General features: G+C 44.0%; 1 protein-coding gene across 3 annotated transcripts in view; it reads right to left on the bottom strand.

Moving 5' to 3' along the window:
* ANO3 (anoctamin 3) overlaps positions 1-24,584 on the bottom strand; it is a 509,047-nt gene that overhangs the window by 147,067 nt on the left and 337,396 nt on the right. For all 3 annotated transcript variants that reach the window (XM_040409380.1, XM_040409381.1, XM_040409382.1), the window contains 2 exons: positions 23,403-23,459; positions 1,981-2,139 (listed from right to left, as the gene is read on the bottom strand). In XM_040409380.1, coding sequence (XP_040265314.1) covers positions 1,981-2,139; positions 23,403-23,459 — 216 coding nt within the window. The remainder of the gene's footprint in view (positions 1-1,980; positions 2,140-23,402; positions 23,460-24,584) is intronic.

Here is a 24,584-nt window from a genome sequence, read left to right on the forward strand (position 1 = left end):
GAAAACCACATAGGAATTATGGTGAAAAAGCTGCTTGACCAAAAGACTATTGGATCCACAAGATCCTGTTCAGGATTAATAAAGAGCTCTCTTGATAGCCAGAGAAATAAATAATAAAAAACCGCATAAAAAACCGCATAGGAACCATATTGAAAGAACTATATGACTAAATGACTACCAGATCCACAAGATCCACTCCAGGGTTAATAAACAACCCTCTTTGATAGCCAGAGGAATAAAAGCCGGATATCCAGGCAGTTCTTACCAAAGCCACTGAGGAAGAAGGTAGTCCAACCTTCGAAACGCGTCTGGCGTGGACGGATAAGAAACTAATCCTGGCAGAAAACCGGCAGAACTAGATTTTCAATATGATGATTGATATCTAGAAAAAGCGCTTCCACCAAACTAATACCAGATCTACTGGCCATAGTCTGGTAACACATGGATAGCAGAAATCAGCTGGAGTAATTAAACCAACCACATGGAGCAGTGAGAAACGCCCAGTGCAGACGCATCCAGATTCTGCCCTTGATTCAATCAGAGTGAGACCTGGGAACCACGGTCGGCTCTGGACAACTGCGGTTAACAGCGAAAACGGACCATAGAGTCAAGACATACTAGCAAGGTACCTCCTTATATCATACGTGAGGTAAGCCTTCTTACAGCCACGCTACAGATTGGAATATACCATCAAGCGTGAGTATTACTACAAGGTGCAGCGATTGTTAAATAATTGACATTTTATTTTCTCTGCATTTTCTCTGGTTGATTATGGAGAGCATTTAACACTGACCAGACCATTGGAACAAAATAGCTATACCCGGAGGTATTAGCTACAGTTGTGGAATAGCCACTACAAAATCTTGTTGAATACGGGCAGCATATGCACTTTAAATAGTGATTGACTATCACCTATTCATATACAGCAACATTGCACAATCTAAATTGACTTTTTTGTCTCTTTTTTCACGGAAAAGTGATCACCAGCATCTTATAATTTTTATTTATTTCTATTATACCCCCTTTTCCTGGTTTTATTTGTATTATATTGCACTTGGATTATTGCATTATATTGCACTTCACGTTTATATATTTCTTTGTGTAACACATCACTTGGGGATTATTTGCAGGTGCCTATTACCCGCCCGACTTATTCAACCATTGTAACCGGAGATTGTTCTGGTGGCAGCTTATTACTAGTTTTATCTACCCCATCTATAGCGGCTATTAGAATTAATATAAGATTGTTCATATTTTGTTTGTAGGCCTATTTTAGATATTGGATTCATTGATTGTATTTTATGATATTGCTATTATTTGTTTTACTCTGATTAAATATTATGAACAAATTACTCGGTGGTTCTGGATATTAGAGTGCCCATCTACTATTGTTATAATATTTTGGTGCTTTGAGTGCGACATCAGATAGGTGCACCTGACCATCTCAAACCAAGAGGCAGAGCCGTCCTTTATCTTGATTTTATCATAACATGGTTTTTAACTGTCGTGTGAATGCACCCTTGAGAAATAACCAGGATCAAGTGACCCCTAAGAGAGGGAACTCTAAGTCTACAATGATACCTCTGAACCTACAATATATCCATATGAACGCTAGAGACTGTAGGTCCTGATAGAAGCACCAGCAACTGTGACAAACATCTATTAAAAGGCTAAAAAAAAACTAAAATAAATTGTTCCGCAGTCATGTGAGATGAAGCAAAGTGCTCTAGACACATAAACCATCCGTCACCACGGCTGGAGCATTCTCAAGTCAGTCAAAATTGATTTAATGTTAAAGGCTAAAAGCAGACACACACAGCCTCCTCATTAATATTTTAATTCAGTGCATGCTATTCCAAATAACTTGTGGTATAAATAGTGGTATAGAACAACAAGAGTAGATGTTTAGCTGCAGAAACCCATTACAAAAGGTGCACAGCTCCGTTTATTCCACCTCATATACTAGTTTAAGACACTTACTTCCCTTTCCAGCATTAAGCCCTCGGCTCTAAGGTTCTTCTCAAAGGTGTTGCGCTTTTCGATCTGTGGGCTGGATTTCTTATAGACCAAAATGTAATCAATGCGTTTTATTCCATCTTTAAAATATAGGCCGAGGGACATCACCGAAGCCATTTCACTCTGAGGGGGTTACAAAAAATGGAAGTGGTTAATAGGATGTAACACTGGGATATACACTGCGTGCAGAATTATTAGGCAAATGAGTATTTTGACCACATCATCCTCTTTATGCATGTTGTCTTACTCCAAGCTGTATAGGCTCGAAAGCCTACTACCAATTAAGCATATTAGGTGATGTGCATCTCTGTAATGAGAAGGGGTGTGGTCTAATGACATCAACACCCTATATTAGGTGTGCATAATTATTAGGCAACTTCCTTTCCTTTGGCAAAATGGGTCAAAAGAAGGACTTGACAGGCTCAGAAAAGTCAAAAATAGTGAGATATCTTGCAGAGGGATGCAGCACTCTTAAAATTGCAAAGCTTCTGAAGCGTGATCATCGAACAATCAAGCGTTTCATTCAAAATAGTCAACAGGGTCGCAAGAAACGTGTGGAAAAACCAAGGCGCAAAATAACTGCCCATGAACTGAGAAAAGTCAAGCGTGCAGCTGCCAAGATGCCACTTGCCACCAGTTTGGCCATATTTCAGAGCTGCAACATCACTGGAGTGCCCAAAAGCACAAGGTGTGCAATACTCAGAGACATGGCCAAGGTAAGAAAGGCTGAAAGACGACCACCACTGAACAAGACACACAAGCTGAAACGTCAAGACTGGCCCAAGAAATATCTCAAGACTGATTTTTCTAAGGTTTTATGGACTGATGAAATGAGAGTGAGTCTTGATGGGCCAGATGGATGGGCCCGTGGCTGGATTGGTAAAGGGCAGAGAGCTCCAGTCCGACTCAGACGCCAGCAAGGTGGAGGTGGAGTACTGGTTTGGGCTGGTATCATCAAAGATGAGCTTGTGGGGCCTTTTCGGGTTGAGGATGGAGTCAAGCTCAACTCCCAGTCCTACTGCCAGTTTCTGGAAGACACCTTCTTCAAGCAGTGGTACAGGAAGAAGTCTGCATCCTTCAAGAAAAACATGATTTTCATGCAGGACAATGCTCCATCATACGCGTCCAAGTACTCCACAGCGTGGCTGGCAAGAAAGGGTATAAAAGAAGAAAATCTAATGACATGGCCTCCTTGTTCACCTGATCTGAACCCCATTGAGAACCTGTGGTCCATCATCAAATGTGAGATTTACAAGGAGGGAAAACAGTACACCTCTCTGAACAGTGTCTGGGAGGCTGTGGTTGCTGCTGCACGCAATGTTGATGGTGAACAGATCAAAACACTGACAGAATCCATGGATGGCAGGCTTTTGAGTGTCCTTGCAAAGAAAGGTGGCTATATTGGTCACTGATTTGTTTTTGTTTTGTTTTTGAATGTCAGAAATGTATATTTGTGAATGTTGAGATGTTATATTGGTTTCACTGGTAAAAATAAATAATTGAAATGGGTATATATTTGTTTTTTGTTAAGTTGCCTAATAATTATGCACAGTAATAATCACCTGCACACACAGATATCCCCCTAAAATAGCTAAAACTAAAAACAAACTAAAAACTACTTCCAAAAATATTCAGCTTTGATATTAATGAGTTTTTTGGGTTCATTGAGAACATGGTTGTTGTTCAATAATAAAATTAATCCTCAGAAATACAACTTGCCTAATAATTCTGCACTCCCTGTATTGTGAAGAGCAGTAGTCAAAGACCTTAGATGACCACCAGTGGACATATCTTGGTATGTTACTGGTTCAAAGGGCATTTCTCTCTAAAAGCAGGTTATCAGTTGTAGCTGAAAGTCATTGGGTTGTCCTTGTATGTCAATTTGTCATAACTTCCATACAAACAGTAGTTACAGGGAAGATGGTGGACAACTAACATGTCTTGTATTAGACTGGTTTCAGACATGACATTTTCTACAGTGAAGTTTGCAACAGAGTTTTGTAACTCAAATTAACATATATTGTGCTGTAATGTACCTCAGTTTTTCAATGTAAATTCTGCACCAAAAAGTCCAAGACAAATCCTCCACAGGTGAATATGATTTTCAAGTTCTCAAAAGGGATCTTACATGGGATAAGAAAATATTTGGACATTTTGCTTTCCACATGTTGCAAACCTGAAACCTTGTAAAAACAATCCTACCATCATTAGATATGTCTGCAATGCAAAGAAAGATGACTGACCACCTTTTGTAGTATCTGTGATGATGATGCATCTACAGGAGTGGATGAGTACATTCATGAGGATGATGTGATCGGCAGCCATACCATTTGCTAGACCAATGTTTTCCAACCTGTAACTCTCCAGCTATGACAAAACCACAACCGCTAGCGCACCCTGGCCAAGCTGCACTAAACGATGCTGAAATCTTTCAAAAAACACCATGTACAGCCTCTTGCTGCCTGTCTCAAGACTACTGTATGTGCTCCTAAGATAAACTAGCTGCCAGCTGGAGTTCCCAGGACAGACTGCAACTCGGATGAAGGGATATTAGGTAGTGCTCGATTCCTCACTATTCTGCACTCTGCCGCATTTAATATCAGGAAGTGCACGGGCAGGTAACCATGAGGAAGGAGAATTACTTTTGTCACCGAAATGCGTCAGATTGGAGTGTCCCAGGCATTGGACATCAAAGCTACATGAGTGGCAGCACTCAGCTCAGCCGGATTGTTCATGTTTCATCTCTTTTTCTGGATTTATACAGTTTATCATTCTCCGCCATGATGGACCTGTGAATTGGGATACCAGTAAGCTGCTGCATGGCAGAGTTCAGGTTAGTGGTAAATCGAGCACTACCTAATATTCCTTCATATAGATTAAAGCCTTCCCAGAAACTTCAGCTGGCCACTTGTTCATCTAAGTTGCACATATGGAGTTCTTGACACAGGCATATATTTTCCCAGAAAACAGCATTGACTGGACTACAATGCTCCTCATGCATACGAGATGGTCTCCTTAATGAGAAAGAGCAGCTAACCAGGGCAATTTTCTCTTGAGACACTATTTATTTTTTAACCCCTTCAGGACCCTGCCATATTTCACCTTAAGGACCAGGCCATTTATAGCAAATCTGACATGTGTCACTTTATGTGGTGATAACTTTAAAAGGCTTTTACTTATCCAGGCTATTCTGAGATAGTTTTCTCGTCACATATTGTACTTTATGACAGTCGTAAAATTGAGTAAAAAAAAACAATTTTTTTTTATAATAAAATACCAAATTTATCAAAAATTTTGAAAAATTAGCAAATTTCCAAATTTCAATTTCTCAACTTTTATAATAGATAGTAATACCTCCAAAAATAGTTATTACTTTACATTCCCCATATGTCTAGTACATGTTTGGATCATTTTGTGAATGCCATTTTATTTTTTTGGGGCGTTAGAAGGCTTAGAAGTTTAGAAGCAAATCTTGAAATTTTTCAGAAAATTTCCAAAAACCACTTTTTAAAGACCAGTTCAGGTCTGAAGTCACTTTGTGAGGCTTAATCATAATGTCAATGCGAACTCGCCCGAACCCCGCCCTAAATCGCTGTGTGTCGCATGACAAATTTTAGTAGAATTTTTAATATGTATGTGAAGAAGGATGTGTGTAGTAATCCAGACTGGGCGTACTTGTCATGGTCTTACCTGCTTGCTGCTCTCCTTCGTTTGACATGTGCTGGCGGCCATCTTGGTTTCTGGGTTTCTTGTAGCCTTCCACCCTGCGGCTCCTCCTTCCCCTGGGAGGAGCTGGATGCCTAGCTCATATATATAGGAGGTCTGTGGCTTCAGTTCCTTGCTTGGTCCTCCTGTGTTCACATGCTTCTAGACTGCTGCTTCTGGTTCCTGATCCTGGTTTCGTCCGACTACCCTGCTGGTTCCTGATCCTGGCTTCGTCTGACTACCCTGCTGGTTCCTGATCCTGGCTTCGTCTGACTACCCTGCTGGTTCCTGATCCTGGCTTCGTCTGACTACCCTTCTGGTTCCTGACCCCTGGCTTCGCAAAGACTCTGCTTCGGTTTCGCCATCCGTTTGGACTTTTGCTTTACAGCTTTATTTTCAATAAAGCCTTCTTATTTTCACTTATCCCTTGTTGTACGTCTGGTTCATGGTTCCGTGACATTAGGACCAAGCCATGAATTCTGACGGTACAGGGCCATCCTCGCTACCCACGCTGGTTGCCAGACTTGATCAGCAGGATCACCTGTTGGGTCGGTTCGCTGTGGCGTTGCAAACCCTGCTTGAACGCACGGCTCATTTCGCTCCCGTTGCCGATGGGTCGGTTGTCGCTCCTGGGCCCGCTCCTACTGCCGCTCCGGTTGTTGCGCCAGAGTCTACCCCGACACCTGTTGTTGCACCTGCGGTGTTTCGGGGTATGACCGGTTCTGCCCCTCTTCCACAGCGCTTTGGGGGAGAGCCAACTCAGTGCCGAGGTTTCCTTAACCAGGTGGGCATTTATTTCGAGTTGCTGCCACATGCCTTTCCTACTGAGAGATCAAAGGTGGGCTTCTTGATCTCGCTGCTCTCGGACAAGGCCTTGGCCTGGGCCAGCCCTTTATGGGAGAACAACAATCCGGTGGTTGCCGAGTTTTCCGGTTTTGTTGCTTCTCTTCGGAAGGTATTCGATGTGCCGGCTCGTGCTGCCTCTGCTGCGAAGCTCCTTATGTCCATCAGACAGGGTTCACGATCCGTAGCTGAATACGCCATTGAGTTTCGTACCCTGGCAGCAGAGGTGGGCTGGAATAATGAGGCTCTGGTCGCTGCTTTCTCTCATGGTCTCTCGGATGCCTTGAAGGATGAGGTTGCTGCTAAGGACCTACCAGTGGAGCTCGAGTCTCTTATTTCTTTCCTGATTTTGATTGACACCAGACTCAGGGAGAGACCTTCCTTTAAGGAGAGCCTGCGGAGGTTTTCTAACAGATTGGCGCCTACGTTTGCTGTCCCACCCGTGCCTCCCTCTCCTCCCACGCCTCCTGGGGATGACTTGTCTGGGGGTGAACCCATGCAGCTGGGGTTTGCTCGCCTGTCCGAGGGGGAGAGGGTACTCCGGAGACTCGAGGGCCGATGCATGTACTGTGGTCTCGGTGGGCATTTTCGGTTGGCATGTCCGAACCGTCCGGGAAACGCTCGCACCTGAGATCCTGTCGGGGGCAGATCTTGGGTGGAGTCTCCTCGTCCCCGGTTTCCCGTGTTGACAAACCACTGATCACTGTTGTCCTCTCCTGGGTCGGGGGCTCGGTGACGACCCAGGCGTTGGTGGACTCTGGTGCTGGTGGTTTGTTCATTGATAATGTGTTCGCTGCCGCCAATTCCATTCCTCTGCAGGCTCGAGGTTCCCCACTGGCTCTTGAGGCGATAGACGGCAGACCCCTTCTGCCGCCACACGTGACTCATGAGACCCTTCCAGTGGGGATAGCCATTGGTGCCGTTCACAGAGAGTCGGTCTGCCTCCAGGTTATTTCGTCTCCACACTACTCGGTGGTCTTGGGGTACCCCTGGCTCCGGAAGCATAATCCGACTTTCGATTGGAGATCGGCCGAGATCCTCTCGTGGTCACCGCAGTGTGGGGCTAGTTGCATCCATGGGTCTGTCAAGTTGCTGTGTACTTCCTCGGACTCTCTGTTGCCTCCTGAATACGAGGAGTACCGGGATGTATTCGATAAGGTGCGCGCGGTTGCCCTACCTCCGCACCGCCCATACGATTGTGCCATAGAGTTACAATCTGGTGCCGTTCCTCCTCGTGGCAAAGTCTATCCACTGTCGGTAGCGGAGAATGAGGCCATGGAGGAGTACGTGAGGGAGGCGCTTTCACGCGGACACATTCGCAAATCCTCGTCCCCGGCAGGGGCTGGATTTTTCTTTGTGAAAAAGAAGGGCGGTGAGTTGAGGCCTTGCATCGATTACAGGGGTCTCAATCGCATCACGATCAAGAACGCTTACCCGATACCCTTGATTTCCGAGCTGTTCGATCGCCTTAAAGGGGCCACGGTCTTTACCAAACTCGACCTGAGGGCGGCATATAACCTGGTAAGGATCAAGGCGGGCGATGAGTGGAAGACCGCGTTTAACACCAGGACCGGTCATTATGAATCCTTGGTTATGCCCTTTGGGTTGTGCAATGCGCCCGCAGTCTTTCAGGAATTCATCAACGATGTTTTCCGTGACCTGTTGCAGCAGTGTGTGGTGGTCTATTTGGATGACATCTTGGTATATTCTGAATCCATGGAGGCCCACATTCTGGATGTCAGACGAGTGTTGCAACGGTTACGAGAGAACAAGCTGTTCGGTAAGCTTGAGAAATGCGAATTTCACCGATCCCAGGTAACCTTCTTAGGTTACATCATTTCCGCTGAGGGGTTCTCCATGGATCCTGAGAAGGTTTCGGCTGTCTTACAGTGGCCCCAGCCCAGTGGTCTTCGTTCCCTGCAGCGCTTTTTGGGCTTCGCCAATTATTATCGGAAGTTCATCAGGGACTTTTCCATGCTAGCCAAGCCTCTCACGGATCTGACCAGGAAGGGCAGTAATTCCCAGGTCTGGCCGCTCGAGGCCATCCGAGCTTTTGAGGCTCTAAAGTCCGCCTTTGTGTCGGCTCCGATTCTGTCGCATCCCAACCCTGGGTTGCCCTTTGTCCTCGAGGTGGACGCGTCTGAGACGGGAGTAGGCGCCCTTCTGTCTCAGCGTAGAACACCAGAGGGTCCTCTGCTTCCTTGTGGGTTTTACTCCCGGAAACTGTCTTCCGCGGAGTGCAACTATCAGATTGGTGACAGGGAGTTATTGGCCATCGTGCAGGCCCTTAAAGAATGGAGGCACTTGCTCGAGGGTTCGGTGGTTCCGGTCCTCATCCTGACGGACCACAAGAATCTGACCTACCTTTCTGAGGCCAAGAGATTGACACCACGTCAGGCCAGATGGGCTCTGTTCTTGTCACGTTTTAATTACGTGGTCTCCTACCTACCCGGTTCCAAGAACATCAGGGCGGATGCCTTATCACGGCAGTACTCCGAGCTGTCCAGGGAGGAGTCGATTCCGACTTCGGTCATACCTCCGAATCAGATCTTGGCCGCCATTCGCACCAGCCTGACCTCTCCCCTGGGTGAGCAGATTTTGGCGGCTCAATCTGGTGCTCCCTCTGGGAGACCCAACGGCAGATGTTTTGTGTCTGAGGAGTTGCGCACTCGGTTGTTGCGAACCTACCGTAACTCCAAGACCGCGGGGCATCCTGGAAAGAATCAGCTGTCCTGGGCTGTTTCACGTCTGTTCTGGTGGCCTTCCCTACGTTCCGACATCGCCGCATATGTAGCGGCATGCTCCGTTTGTGCCCAGAGTAAGTCCCCTCGGCACCTTCCGTTGGGCCTTCTGCAACCCATAGCCACCGGGGAGCGCCCATGGTCACACCTGGGGATGGATTTCATTGTGGACCTCCCTGCATCCCGAGGCCATACGGTCATTCTCATGATTGTGGATCGGTTTTCCAAAATGTGCCACTGTGTTCCTCTCAAGAAGTTACCCTCTGCACAAGAGTTGGCCACGATTTTTGCCAGGGAGGTCTTCCGGTTGCACGGTTTGCCCAAGGAGATTGTGTCGGATCGGGGGAGTCAGTTTGTGTCCAGGTTCTGGCGCGCCTTTTGCTCCCAGTTGGGGATTCATCTCTCCTTCTCCTCGGCCTACCACCCTCAGTCCAATGGGGCCGCAGAACGATCCAATCAGGCCTTGGAGCAATTCCTTCGTTGCTATGTCTCCGATCACCAAGACAATTGGGTTGACCTCCTGCCTTGGGCTGAGTTTGCCAGGAACACGGCGGTGAACTCTTCCTCTGGGACGTCTCCCTTCATGGCCAATTATGGGTTCCAACCTGCCGTGTTACCGGAGGTATTCTCTCCCCAGGATATTCCGGCTGTAGAGGATCACCTTTCCGTCCTACGTGCTTCTTGGGTACAGATCCAGAAGTCCCTTGAGGTCTCTGCGCAGCGCCAGAGACTCCAGGCTGATCGCAGACGAGCGCCTGCTCCTTCCTACCAGGTCGGAGACCGTGTATGGTTGTCCACCCGCAACCTCAACCTTCGAGTGCCCACTCCCAAGCTGGCGCCTCGCTTTGTTGGTCCCTTCCGAGTGCTTCGCAGGGTAAACCCGGTAGCCTATGCCCTTGCGCTTCCTCCTGGCATGCGGATCTCCAACGTGTTTCATGTCTCCCTGTTGAAGCCACTGGTGTGTAATCGTTTCACTTCCTCGGTTCCTCGGCCTCGTCCGGTCCAAGTGGGCAATCGTGAGGAATATGAGGTGAGCAATATCCTGGACTCACGCCTGGTCCGCGGTCGGTTGCAGTTTTTGGTCCATTGGCGTGGTTATGGTCCAGAGGAGCGTTCCTGGGTTCCCTCCGCAGATGTCCATGCTCCTGCCTTGCTCCGAGCCTTCCACGCACGCTTCCCTCAGAAACCGTTTTGTGCTCCGCGGAGGAGGGGCCCTTGAGGGGGAGGTACTGTCATGGTCTTACCTGCTTGCTGCTCTCCTTCGTTTGACATGTGCTGGCGGCCATCTTGGTTTCTGGGTTTCTTGTAGCCTTCCACCCTGCGGCTCCTCCTTCCCCTGGGAGGAGCTGGATGCCTAGCTCATATATATAGGAGGTCTGTGGCTTCAGTTCCTTGCTTGGTCCTCCTGTGTTCACATGCTTCTAGACTGCTGCTGCTTCTGGTTCCTGATCCTGGTTTCGTCCGACTACCCTGCTGGTTCCTGATCCTGGCTTCGTCTGACTACCCTGCTGGTTCCTGATCCTGGCTTCGTCTGACTACCCTGCTGGTTCCTGATCCTGGCTTCGTCTGACTACCCTTCTGGTTCCTGACCCCTGGCTTCGCAAAGACTCTGCTTCGGTTTCGCCATCCGTTTGGACTTTTGCTTTACAGCTTTATTTTCAATAAAGCCTTCTTATTTTCACTTATCCCTTGTTGTACGTCTGGTTCATGGTTCCGTGACAGTACTACAAATTGTATATTGTTGTGAATTATGTATTTTATTGTTTGTTTCTGGACATAGTTCCCAGCAAGGGATGGTTGACAAAGGTTGACAGAAACAGGGTTAACCACTCTGTTCCTCCCCTCTTATGAGGAGTGAGCTGGACCTGGTCCCTGCCAAAGTGTGGACACAGAGAGGAGATGAAGCAACCTGCAAAGCTCCTGCTCCTGTTACCTAATCTCCAGAGAGAAATGTTCAAAGTGTTCTCAAATAAATCCTTGAGATTCCAGACAGCAGGGTGACCTACTGCATCTACAGACACTGCTGTAAGGTGAGGGACTACAGCCAAGCCACCCATCACCAAACAACCACTAGGCCAGTATCACCTAAGTGCTTAATTGCCACCAACTAAACTGCTTCCAAATTCCTTACTGGTGCCAAGTTTTGCACTTGAAATCTGTTGATGTTTGAATGTATTTGAAGTTCTATGTTGCACTTAGTAAAAAAAGACTTTGTTACATTTAACTCTGACCTCCTTCTTCAGTTCTATCATTCCACTGCACCGATCCCCAGGGAGCAATGGCCTGAAGGAGTACACCGTGACACAATACTTCATCAGGGCCACTACCACTCCTGTCCTTTACATCGGCTTCTCAGGTGTTCGTTGCACATGAAGACCTGGTTTCATAGCAACACCAGGACACCAAATTTAACTTTCAGTGACCGCTACAAATCAATTCCCTATGATACAGACTTTTAAAGTTTTTGTTTCATTATGCTTTATAGGTGATGAGTATGGAATATCTCCCAGTTTGTTCCTTCTAATTCATTCCAAGAGCTTGACTTTCATGGCTTGTGTTATATTGTGTTTCCATGACTTGTTTTACAATTTATTGGTCTTGTTACTCATTTAAATAAACCATTGCCGAAAGTGTATTCTCTTCCACCATCCAGGTCCTGATTGGCTGTTTCATCACCTTTAGAAAGTTATACTTGTTTAAATAAAAGCAATAGTAAGCAGAAGGCAAAGATTAGACACCTACGTGAAAGCCAGAACCACAGCTTAGCGCACGATAACTGCCAGCTACTGTTACATGGCTAAAAGCTTCTATTAATTATCTACTCTACTCATTGTAAGAAGTTCTCACATATAAGGTATCTTTCATCATTTCAAACTGGCATATAAGACTACATTTTGTCCATATTTAATTTTAAAATGACATGCCAGCTGCTATGGGGCCTTCTAAAAAGGGGTTGCTGCTCTGATTGCCCCCAGCTCTTTTGGGACAGGGAAGGAAGAACCTGAAATCTCCACTCTCTAGAGGAACTGCATGAGCCCAAAAGCTCAACAAAAAGTGTGTGGAGGGGAAAACAAATACCAAGTTATTCTGCTTTGGGTGGCAAAATCTGGCATCATACTGAATGGCCCATGTCAATGTTTGCTATGAGGCCCCATCTCTCCTACATACCATACTTCCCATTCTTCATTTCAGTCTACCATGATATTTTAACAACATGCTGTATTCCCCACCAGATCATTCTTTCCTTGCTATTTCCCAAGTCAATCTTTGAGCCCAAGTTTCCCTCTCGGGGCCCCAACTAGACTTTAACTCCATGCATAGCTATTCTCTACTGTGGGAGAGATTTTGTAGTGTAGCTCCACCTTTAAAGCTGTTAGAAAGGGAATCGTATTTCTATTTATTTTAAAAGTGGCTGTCTCACAAATAAATATTAAATTTACTTTAATCGAGGTAGATAACACATTACGCCCACTAATATTCTTTTGGTTAACGCTCACTTAATGTGTCTACGTTTATCACTAGGATATGCCATTACAATCAGTTAGGTGTGGGTCCCACCTCTGAAATCTTCACCTGTCTCCAGAATGGGTCCCTGAACGAGAAGGAGAGCACCACCACGTATGCACGGTGTGCATTTCCGTTCATTTCTATGGGAGTTCCAAAAATAGCGAGCGTGGCCACTTCTCCATTCACTTCTATGAGATTACCGGAGATAGCAAAGCAACACCTTGTCTATTTTAAGCAGTCCCATGAAATGAATGGAGGGTGGTTGCGTGTGCAAGTCTGTTCTCCACTCACTTTTAGGGGTCCCCTTCTGGAGACAGATGCGGGTTTCAGAGTTGGCCCAGAGGTGTCCTAGTGATATGCCACCAATTTCTAAGTCTCAAGACCTGATTAAAAGGTTGATCATTGACTTATAGGATAGATAACGTCTAACAGATGGTGCCAGAGGCAATTTGCATTCCTTTTTCCCAGAGGAGTATGGCATGGCTCATAGACTCTTTACCCGTATGTCACGGCTGAGGATGGGGGAAATCCTCAGCCGTGTGGAGCCCGGTGATGTTTCGGCTGCTTGGCCATGAAGACAGGATTAGGGAGCAGGTCACCTCCTAAGGCATCCCTAACCTGACCCTAGCTCCTAGCTGCATGGGCCAACCTTGATGGTAGGAGGGCCCATGCTCCGGAACCTAAAAGTCCCTGCTAGCCCTCAAGATGACCCTCACCTAGGAGCTAAGTAAGACAAGCCCACTCCTCCTAGACACGGAGGAGCAGGAGTCTCAACGGCCAAGCTGCAGGAAAAGGGGAGACATAAACAGCTCTATGGATATGGCAGGTGAACAAAGAGTTCCACCTACCTGCCACAGCCTTGCTGACTGGATCCCTGTGTTAGCAGGGTGCAGATCACAAGCGCATCCCTACACAGGGACCCAGATCCATAGCTGCACAAAATCAAATATAAAACATCACACGGACATCACACATAACTGGAAATAACTAAAGCACAATATGGTTATGACATTAAGGTTTTGACATAAAGGTTTATGACCACAGGGGTGGCTCTTACTGGCAGGTAACAAATACATGAGGCTGCTCTCAGCTAAGCATGGCTGAAGCAACCTGCAGGCCTACAAAAGCAATGAGGCTTTATAGGCCAAGAAGCCACACCCCACAGTCGGACACACCCAGTGATCACACACACTAGGAAGGGGATTAACCCTTCCAACACCAGGGAAGGGAAAACACCACTTAAAGGGGACGTGCACACAATAACATAAAACACAGTGCACACATCCACACATCACACACAAAACCGCATGCGCAGCGTAGCGAGCTGCATGGCACAGCTCAGCCTGCTACGCTGCCACATACATACTGTTGCCAGCGGCAACCACAGGTGAGGCCAATACCACAGCCCTCACCTGTGATTGAACACCAATGAAAACCGCTGACAACCGCATGCGGTTCAGGAGTCACGGTCATAGCCATGGCCGTGACACTCCCACCCCTCAAAGCCCCCCCACCAAAAAAAGACACGTGAGGGACTCAGACAAGGGGATAGGAGAAGGGGACGTCCACTCTCAGTGCCGGTTCTAAAAAGGGGTCGCTGTCAGCTGCATCCTCTCCCGGCTCACACTATCCAGTCCGACGAGGACTGCAGCCCGCACCAGCAACAAAGAGAAAAGAACCACTGAGAGATGGACGAGGGGACTCTCCACTCACGTCCCCACTCCAGTCGCTGCCAGCAGACACTCCTAACCAGCACGCAGCCAGACCACTTACGGAGTGCTGCCAGCAGACGACCAGAGATGGGAACATGGAGAGGGACGAGGGATCCCCAACACGGACACGGAAGGTAAGGTGGCGGGGAATAAGCCACCAACCGTGCCGTTAACGGAGAACCCCCAGGAACGCTCTCCCTCCGGAGAACGCGCATGCAGGCCACATTGATATGGCACTGCATGCTGCACCCTCTTTCGAAGGTATGCATACCAGACACACACCACGTGTAACTAAAATCAGGGGGAACGCCAAACGAGGCAACGATGATGGCGGGGAAACGCCACTCACCGCTCCGTCAGAGGCGAAACCCCCAGAACGCTCTCCCTCCGAAGAGCGCGCATGTACCCCTTCCGCAGACGGCGGTACATGCTTCACCCTCTTTCGAGGGAATGCATACTCCCACCCCTCAAAGCCCCTCCCAACAACAAAAGGGGAAAGTTGGTGAGGCATAAAAAACAGTGGGAGGGGGGGGAGGGGAAAGACAAACAAAAGGGGACACCAACACGGACAACGGTGAGCGAGGAATGGCGGGGAATGCCACTCACCGCGCCGTAGATGGTGAGCCCCATAACGCTCTCCCTCCGGAGAACGCGCATGCACCCCATCCGCAGATAGCGGTGCATGCTTTACCCTCTTTCGAGGGAGCGCCACGTAAGAAGCGGCTGTGGTCATACTGTCACGGCTGAGGATGGGGGAAATCCTCAGCCGTGTGGAGCCCGGTGATGTTTCGGCTGCTTGGCCATGAAGACAGGATTAGGGAGCAGGTCACCTCCTAAGGCATCCCTAACCTGACCCTAGCTCCTAGCTGCATGGGCCAACCTTGATGGTAGGAGGGCCCATGCTCCGGAACCTAAAAGTCCCTGCTAGCCCTCAAGATGACCCTCACCTAGGAACTAAGTAAGACAAGCCCACTCCTCCTAGACACGGAGGAGCAGGAGTCTCAACGGCCAAGCTGCAGGAAAAGGGGAGACATAAACAGCTCTATGGATATGGCAGGTGAACAAAGAGTTCCACCTACCTGCCACAGCCTTGCTGACTGGATCCCTGTGTTAGCAGGGTGCAGATCACAAGCGCATCCCTACACAGGGACCCAGATCCATAGCTGCACAAAATCAAATATAAAACATCACACGGACATCACACATAACTGGAAATAACTAAAGCACAATATGGTTATGACATTAAGGTTTTGACATAAAGGTTTATGACCACAGGGGTGGCTCTTACTGGCAGGTAACAAATACATGAGGCTGCTCTCAGCTAAGCATGGCTGAAGCAACCTGCAGGCCTACAAAAGCAATGAGGCTTTATAGGCCAAGAAGCCACACCCCACAGTCGGACACACCCAGTGATCACACACACTAGGAAGGGGATTAACCCTTCCAACACCAGGGAAGGGAAAACACCACTTAAAGGGGACGTGCACACAATAACATAAAACACAGTGCACACATCCACACATCACACACAAAACCGCATGCGCAGCGTAGCGAGCTGCATGGCACAGCTCAGCCTGCTACGCTGCCACATACATACTGTTGCCAGCGGCAACCACAGGTGAGGCCAATACCACAGCCCTCACCTGTGATTGAACACCAATGAAAACCGCTGACAACCGCATGCGGTTCAGGAGTCACGGTCATAGCCATGGCCGTGACACCGTACTGCCCACTCTACACAACATGAAATAGGACCCCTCTGAACTACCGCAATATCTAGACATGGGAACTTGTTCCTAAATTATTTAAGTTGAACATTTCTTATGTTTTCCATGTTCTAACAGAGTGGATGGAATTTATGGTATAACTCTTTTAATTTAGGGGAATCCAGTCTTTTCATAGTTACACCCCTGGGTTAAGGACTCCAATTTCTCATAAAACAAATTCAATACATTACAATATCACACCATGTAAGTGAAACCCATGACACACTGCAGTTCACAACACAGCCACTGGGTGGTCACACATAGATGTCTACAGGATAAACATCTTGTGACAGAGTATCACAAAATCGTGTTCTTTCCAAAAGCTGATCATCTCGGGACTGACATATCATGTCCAGCCAAGAAAAGGTAAGGAAGGACATTTCTGTTTCACTGGAGAAAAAAAAAAAAAGTTAAATAGAGTAAATGTATCTTCCAAAGTGTCTAAAGTAGCTGCTTCATTCATGGGCATAGCTACAGTAAGTTGCGGTAGTTGATAGGGCATGTCCCAGGAGGTGCCACCAACCATCCATTCGACCACTACATATTTCTGGGAATTTTTGTGCCAGGTGACCTATGCTTCTGCTTTACTGAAGTGATTTTACACTCACTGACTATTTCTCTGATGGTTGTTTGGATGTCCTGTGCATTTATACAGCGACATAACATTTGGATAATAGAGCCATAATTCAGCATAGTCTCTCTAATGTGATCAATACAATTTCATGCCTATAAACCCAAGCAATAACCTACAGCATTCATCTGAACACAGATAAAACATCTGTGGATGAACTCCATTTTACATTTTCCCCCAAATTATTAACCCCTTCAGATTTTTTTTCTTCCCACCATCTAAGAGCCATGGCGTAGTTTATTTTTTCATTTACATATTACATACATGACATATGTATGAGGTTTTTTTTTGTTTTTGTTTTTCAGAACAAGTTGTATTTTTATTAATAGCGCCATTCAATAAACCATATAAAGCATTGAAAAAGTTTCAATATTTTTGTGGGGTGGTGGTGGTTTTGAGGAGAAAAAAAAAGCAATTTCATCATTATTTTGTGGAGTTCGCAATGCAAAAATAACATATTAAAGGGGCTTTCCCATCTCAACATTTGTGGCATATCGCTAGGATATGTCATCAATGCCAGATAGTTCTGGGTCCCACTACTGGGACTTGCGCCTATCTCCATAGTGAAGAATAGCACACCTGACAACTAACTTTCTCTGCTACCTGTTCTGACCTTAGCCTGTTCTTTGTATTGACCCATTCCCACATGCCCTGACCTTGTACTTGTTTCCTCTACTCTTTTCTATTCTGCCTGCCCTGACCTCAGCCTGTTTCCTGGCTGCAAATATAGCCTGACATTTCAGTGCTTTACACCGGTGTCTCTGGTTCCCGTGGGTCAGCTATCAGCTACACTAGGAATATCTCAAGAGATAGCAGCCTGTTTATCCCCTGCAGCAAACACCAAATCCCTGTAAAGTGGTTAAGGGGTAAAAAGCCAGGGGACTGCCAGGACAACACCTCTACAGGAAGCCCAAAGCCAAACCAGTCCACACTGTGTCGTGGCTTAAGGAACAATGTACACAAAAACTGAACCAAAGTTTCGGTGCCAACTAAGCCAACTAATAGGTGATGCAAAGTTAGGCAAAAGATGTACCACATTAATTACATAGTGCAAACTGTGATCAATATTTACACTAAATATTGAAAAGGGTAATAAATCTGTTTATAATAAATTCTGTTTATCCTGGAGAGTTCCTTTCATTATTCCTTTTGCCTAATGCAGAAAGCTCCTATGACAGAGCACAAGTTAATCAGTTTCTATAATTAACAAATTACAGTAATACCAAATATAATAATATTGATTTGCTTATTACATCCAATTCCCTTATGGATTTCATGTAAAATACATGTTAAACAGGAGAGCATTGTAAATATAACATAAGCCAATCTGTAGACATCGTTTTGCATTTACCCCTTATCCAATTTTATGTCTCATATGCAAATCCTTAAAATCTTATTGGCTTCTCGATGCATCTGTTCTGAAATGTGCAACATCCATTACTGTGAATTGCTTTTGACTGGAGCTTTATGCTGTTTTTTTTTAGTGTGTTATAATTCTTGTTTTATGTTTCTTTTGGAGAATACGTGTGCAGTTTTATGGAAACATTATAACGTGGCTCATTTAAAAAGGTAAATCATAACAGAATTTCAGGATAATTGTTTGCTGTTTAGAGCTAATTTACATCTGGTATGGATGCACAGTCAGATTATACCCCTGTGGGCAGATGAATGAGTTGGAAGGGTTAATGGGGCTATTCTGGGACCAAGTCAATAGCAGCATGCATGTGTGTTGGGTATGAGAGTGCCCATGCCGCCAGAGAGTAGGGTTTACTGTAACAGGGGAGGTTAGCAATATGCTTCAGAAGACAGTGTAGGTTAGTTGAGCACTATATGGCAGTATTATGTTGTGAAACTATAGTCATATTATTCAGTCATGGTAGAGTTATGTTATTCACTCAAGGTACGGCAATATTATTTGGTCTCAGTATTATGATATTATTTGGAGGTAAAATACTGGTATTGTTCGTTTACAGCATAGAATTATTATTCAGTTACAGTGCCGCCACTTAGGGTGGGTTCACATCACCGTTATGAATTCCAATATTGCTTCCCATTATAACATGGTTATAACGCAAAATAGCGGAATTCGTAAGACGGAATTCAAAACGGAAGCCTTTAGAGGCATTCCGTTTTGATCCGTTATAATAGAAGTCTATGGGCAGCATAACGGATCCATCTGGTTTCCGTTATGTAGGACGGAAAAGGAAGTCCTGTCAACAGGACTTTCTTTTTAGTCCTGCATGAAGGACAAAAATAATATAAGACAGTGCATTTCATTCAGCCTGTTTGGTGGTAGTGGTTCAGAATGTAAAAAGAAAACAATGCAGAAAGAGAATGCAATGGAATGCAGAATGTGAACTTGGTCTTAATCTGTGCATGAATATTTTAATGGCTGTCAATGAAATCTACTAAGTGGAGTGTATTGATGTGTAGCGTTATTCGTGTCCATAAAAAAAGAGGCAAAAACTGTGATAGATAGATAGATAGATAGATTAGATAGGTGATATATAAATAGATAGATAGATAGATAATAGATAGATAGATAGACAGATAATAGATAAATATAGACAGACCAACAGTCAGATAAATAGACAAATATTTAAATATAAATCAATATATACTATAGATGTGAGATAGAATAGAAAGTTATAGATAGGTTATAGATAGATAGATAGACAGACCGATAGATAATAGACAAATATTTAGATCAGTATATATATATATATATATATATATATATATACTGTAGATTTGAGATAGATTTTGTTGTACGTATGTATAATTTTTAATCGATAAAATACTTTAAAGACAACAAAAGCCTCTGATCAGAATACTAAGAGCAGATGACTTCATAAAAAGCTTTACACTACTTTATGGAGAGTAGAAAACACTTCAAAATTCTCCTGAGAAGACAATTCTTTAATATGCAAATGTACATGTTTATTACAAAGGCAACACATCGTGGCTTCTGACGTTCTACATCAGCAAGGTTATTAATCATCCCTTGGTGAACTGGATAATGAGCGTGTAAGAAGTATTAAAATATAGACTGTTAAGAAAAATCTTACATATCGTAACCTACCATTTATATAAAATCAATTAGCTATATGGTCTAGGATTTCAAATATATATATATATATATATATATATATATATATATATTATTTTTTTTTATGTATCAAAATGAAACTACTACATTGTAATATATAATATATAATTATATTATAAATTAAGTAGTAAAAATAGAAATGACTTTATTTACTTATTAATATTACTATAGTTATTTGAATGTTGGATCACTTTAATGTTTAATATTTACTAGGACTTTTTTTTTTTTAAAGAATAAAATGTTATAGATGCATATATGTTTGTTTTAGGCAACTTTAATCCATTAATTGCATTGCAATTTTTTATAACTAAAGAAGTATATAGTAGTATATATAGAAGTATCTAAAGAAGTATAATTAAACGATATAAACAATATATAATAGCTATCAAAATTAATCTCATTTCTACACTGTATACTGTGTCTTATAATTTACAGAAACAGGTATAAAGGCTGTCCTACCATATCATTCATATCCAGCGACTCCATGCTTGTATCCAGAAGAGCTGGGAGATTTGAAAATGTTCCAAGCAGGTTAATCACCTTCCAACTAACCACAGACACACTGCTGCTTTATCCCCAGCCATGAGACTGCTGCACCATTAACTTGATGGTAGGTTTGGACAATTGACTGCAATGGGATTCGCAGAGAGTTTCTCTCCATCCCCAGAGAGACATTTATTTACCCAGCATACAGTACCTTTCTAATGGACAGAGAAAGTATATGAGCTATTACTACAAGTATGGAATATTTGGTGTGTGAGCTTTCCCTATGATGTTATAAATTTATTATCACCTGACCGCACATTAATATCTCATCTGTTATAAAGAGGGCCTCCTAGAACATGTGCTAGGCATTTGTGCCAGAAGCTCTGTGATTATAAAATGCAAGCCTCCTTATCTGTTCCCTGCAAGGTTTTATACTAGGAATGCTAAGCAGTTTTTTATTTCTGGACTTAATGCATCTTTATGTGACATCTCAATAATTCAGATCCTGGGAGTGTAATCAGCGTTAAAAAAAAAGAACATTAGGGATTCAAGAAATGGGACAGGGACCAGTTAGCAGGGTGATGTCAGGCTGAAACATAGGGCCGGTTATTTTATTGCCCTATATTGAGGACATTGCAAGTTTTCTACTTATCAGTGGAGATAAACAAATTGATGAAGAAGAATCAGGTTCGATGTGAATTTTGTAAAAATTTGAGTTGTATCTGAATCCAAATTTTACGTGATTCAGATCTGGTGAATTCTGGGGAGAGAGAAATAGACGAAGAAAGAGAGAAATAAAAAAAAATAAAAAAGTTAATGACTAGAGGAAAAAAAATAGTCCTAGGAGACCTCAGAAGGCTGTACACAAATTTTCAGGCCAATTGGAACAGTTTAGATTCAGGTTGATTCACTTCGGACATAAATCGAAATGATCAACCCATTTGGCCAAGTTGAAACTGAATCGACCGCTTACTTTATCTCCCCATTTTGAGTACATTGCAAGTTTCCTACTTATCAGTAGAGATGAACAAATTGATTCTAGAGGAATCAGGTCCAACATGAATTTTGCAAAACTTCCTATACAGCAGAAGTCTCATTTTTATTTTATTTTTTAAGTAACTGGCCATGCAGCTATATCGTGTAGTGGTTAAGGTTCTTGGCTGTAATGTAGAAGGTTGTGAGTTCAAATCCCGCCAGAAACATTTCGGAAATAGAAGCTAAATTAAATTTAAATACACTGGGTGTCCCAAAGAACTGATTCCATATATGGACATAGCTATATATGGAGTCAGAGCAGGGACTCCTAAGCAGAACTAGAGTCCCGACACCCTCCCCTCTTCAGAGCAGGGGGTACCTGGTTTAATGCTCAGGTTCTCCCATTGACTTCCATTGTGCTCGGGTGCTCTGTAGAGCACCCGAGCATCGTAAAGTGTTCTACTCAAGCACCAGAGCACACGAGCACTTTGCGAGCCATTTACAGACGTGTCCCCCTTTACCTTACTTCTAACATGGTTCATAATTCTGATTTCTCATGAAACCAGTTCAATACAACATCGCAACATGCTTCATGCTTCAGAGGCTGCAGTTCACAACACAACCACCAGGTGGCCACACATAGATACATATAGGATAGATATCTTGTGACACAATATCACTAAATCAGGTTACCTAATGCAGTTTTGAAAGCCAAAACTAGGAGAGAACTCAAAAAAGAAGAGACATTGTATCTGTCTATAATATTCCTGCTCTCTATATGATTCACTCATGATTCTGGTTTCCAAAACTTCAACAAGAAACCAGACCATGTGGCAGTACCCTTACAGCTTAAAGGGTTATTACCATCTCAGCCATTGATGGCATATTGCTAGGATATGCCATCAATATCAGGTAGTTGCGGGTCCCACCCTAGGGACCTGCTCCTACTCTAGAATCAACACCTCGCATGCATGTTGTGCTCTCCATTTACTAACATAAGAGTTTTTAAAATAGCCAAGAGAACACTATTTCCCATAGCAGTGAATGGAGAGCGTACCACATATGCACAGCCACATGTCCAGATATAGCCAAGCCAGCACTTTGCTATTTTTGAATCTCCGATTGAGATGAACAAAGGGTGGCTGCGCATGCCTTCACTTTAGGAGGCCTGTTCTAAGAATAGGAGAGGGTTCCAGAGGTGGGACCCACACCTATCTAACATTGATGGCATATCAAAGCAATTGGAATACCCCTTTAATCTATGCTGGAGTCTAGTTTTTTTCCTAAATAACTTTGTCTTCTGAACCACATGTTTCAGCGTCAGCTTAAGACATCTCATATCTTCCATTGGTTAAGTGCTTCCAATACTATGCATCATATCTGCAAGCTCAGCTCTTCCTACCAGATGCCAAGTCAATGTCTTCCACATATAATGAGGTCAAAGTCTCCCATGCTTCTGACACTGGGATGGGCGCTATTATTCCACTTCCATCAGTGAAGAGGCAAAATAGTTTCTCATTTCTTTAAAGGTCTAATGGATGAGTGTAATTTCTCAGTATCAGGAATTTTACAGAAATCTTCCCTGAACTAATCAAAGAGTACAGAGAACAGCTTACAGAAGATACCGAAACACCTATTACCGAAAGCATACAAAATCAATGCACAGTTTCTTCTATGCAGTGCACTGAACGGCAGACAAGTCATAGTGTATGAGATACACAAGGGCTTGTACTGAGGAGGGGGAGCAGAATTACTGCACATGGAGAAGACTGAAAGCTTCCTACAGTCGTCAGGAGCTGAGACCAACTACTGACACTTCATAAAGTGATAACGATAGAAACTATAATACAGGAATTTACACTAAAATCGCCTGGAGCACAGAGAGCCAAATAATAGGAAATGTCTCCATACCGAGTCTGTGCGCGACGATAACCGCCGCTTCTCTCTGTTCATTGACTCTTCTTTACACTAAAAAAGATTAAGCACATTAATTAATATTATTAAATTACTGGTATATACACAATATACAGAGATATAGGTAAATTATGTAGGATAATCTATGTACAGACCAAATGTTTGGACACACCTTCTCATTCAAAGAGTTTTCTTTATTTTCATGACTATGAAAATTGCAGATTCACACTGAAGACATCAAAACTATGAATTAAAACATGTTATATTATATACATAACAAACAAGTGTGAAACAACTGAAAATATGACATATTCTAGGTTCTTCAAAGTAGCCACCTTTTGCTTTGATTACTGCTTTGCACACTCTTGGCATTCTCTTGATGAGCTTCAAGAGGTAGTCCCCTGAAATGGTTTTCACTTCACAGGTGTGCCCTGTCAGGTTTAATAAGTGGGATTTCTTGCCTTATAAATGGGGTTGGGACCATCAGTTGCGTTGAGGAGAAGTCAGGTGGATACACAGCTGATAGTCCTACTGAATAGACTGTTAAAATTTGTATTATGGCAAGAAAAAAGCAGCTAAGTAAAGAAAAACGAGTGGCCATCATTACTTTAAGAAATTAAGGTCAGTCAGTCAGCTGAAAAATTGGGAAAACGTTGAAAGTAAGGGCTATTTGACCATGAAGGAGAGTGATGGGGTGCTGCGCCAGATGACCTGGCCTCCACAGTCACCGGACCTGAACCCAATCGAGATGGTTTGGGGTGAGCTGGACCGCAGAGTGAAGGCAAAAGGGCCAACAAGTGCTAGGCATCTCTGGGAACTCCTTCAAGACTGTTGGAAGACTATTTCAGGGGACTACCTCTTGAAGCTCATCAAGAGAATGCCAAGAGTGTGCAAAGCAGTAATCAAAGCAAAAGGTGGCTACTTTGAAGAACCTAAAATATGACATATTTTCTGTTGTTTCACACTTGTTTGTTATGTATATAATTCCACATGTGTTAATTCATAGTTTTGATCCCTTCATTGTCATAAAAATAAAGAAAACTCTTTGAATGAGAAGGTGTGTCCAAACTTTTGGTCTGTACTGTATATATATATATATCGACCATCTATCTATTCTATTAATCACTCTATCTATTAATAACTCTATCTATCTCTATATTAATCTCTCTCTCTCTCTCT

This window comes from Bufo bufo, chromosome 10 (assembly GCF_905171765.1).
Source record: "Bufo bufo chromosome 10, aBufBuf1.1, whole genome shotgun sequence".
In the NCBI taxonomy this organism is placed as follows: Eukaryota; Metazoa; Chordata; class Amphibia; order Anura; family Bufonidae; genus Bufo; species Bufo bufo.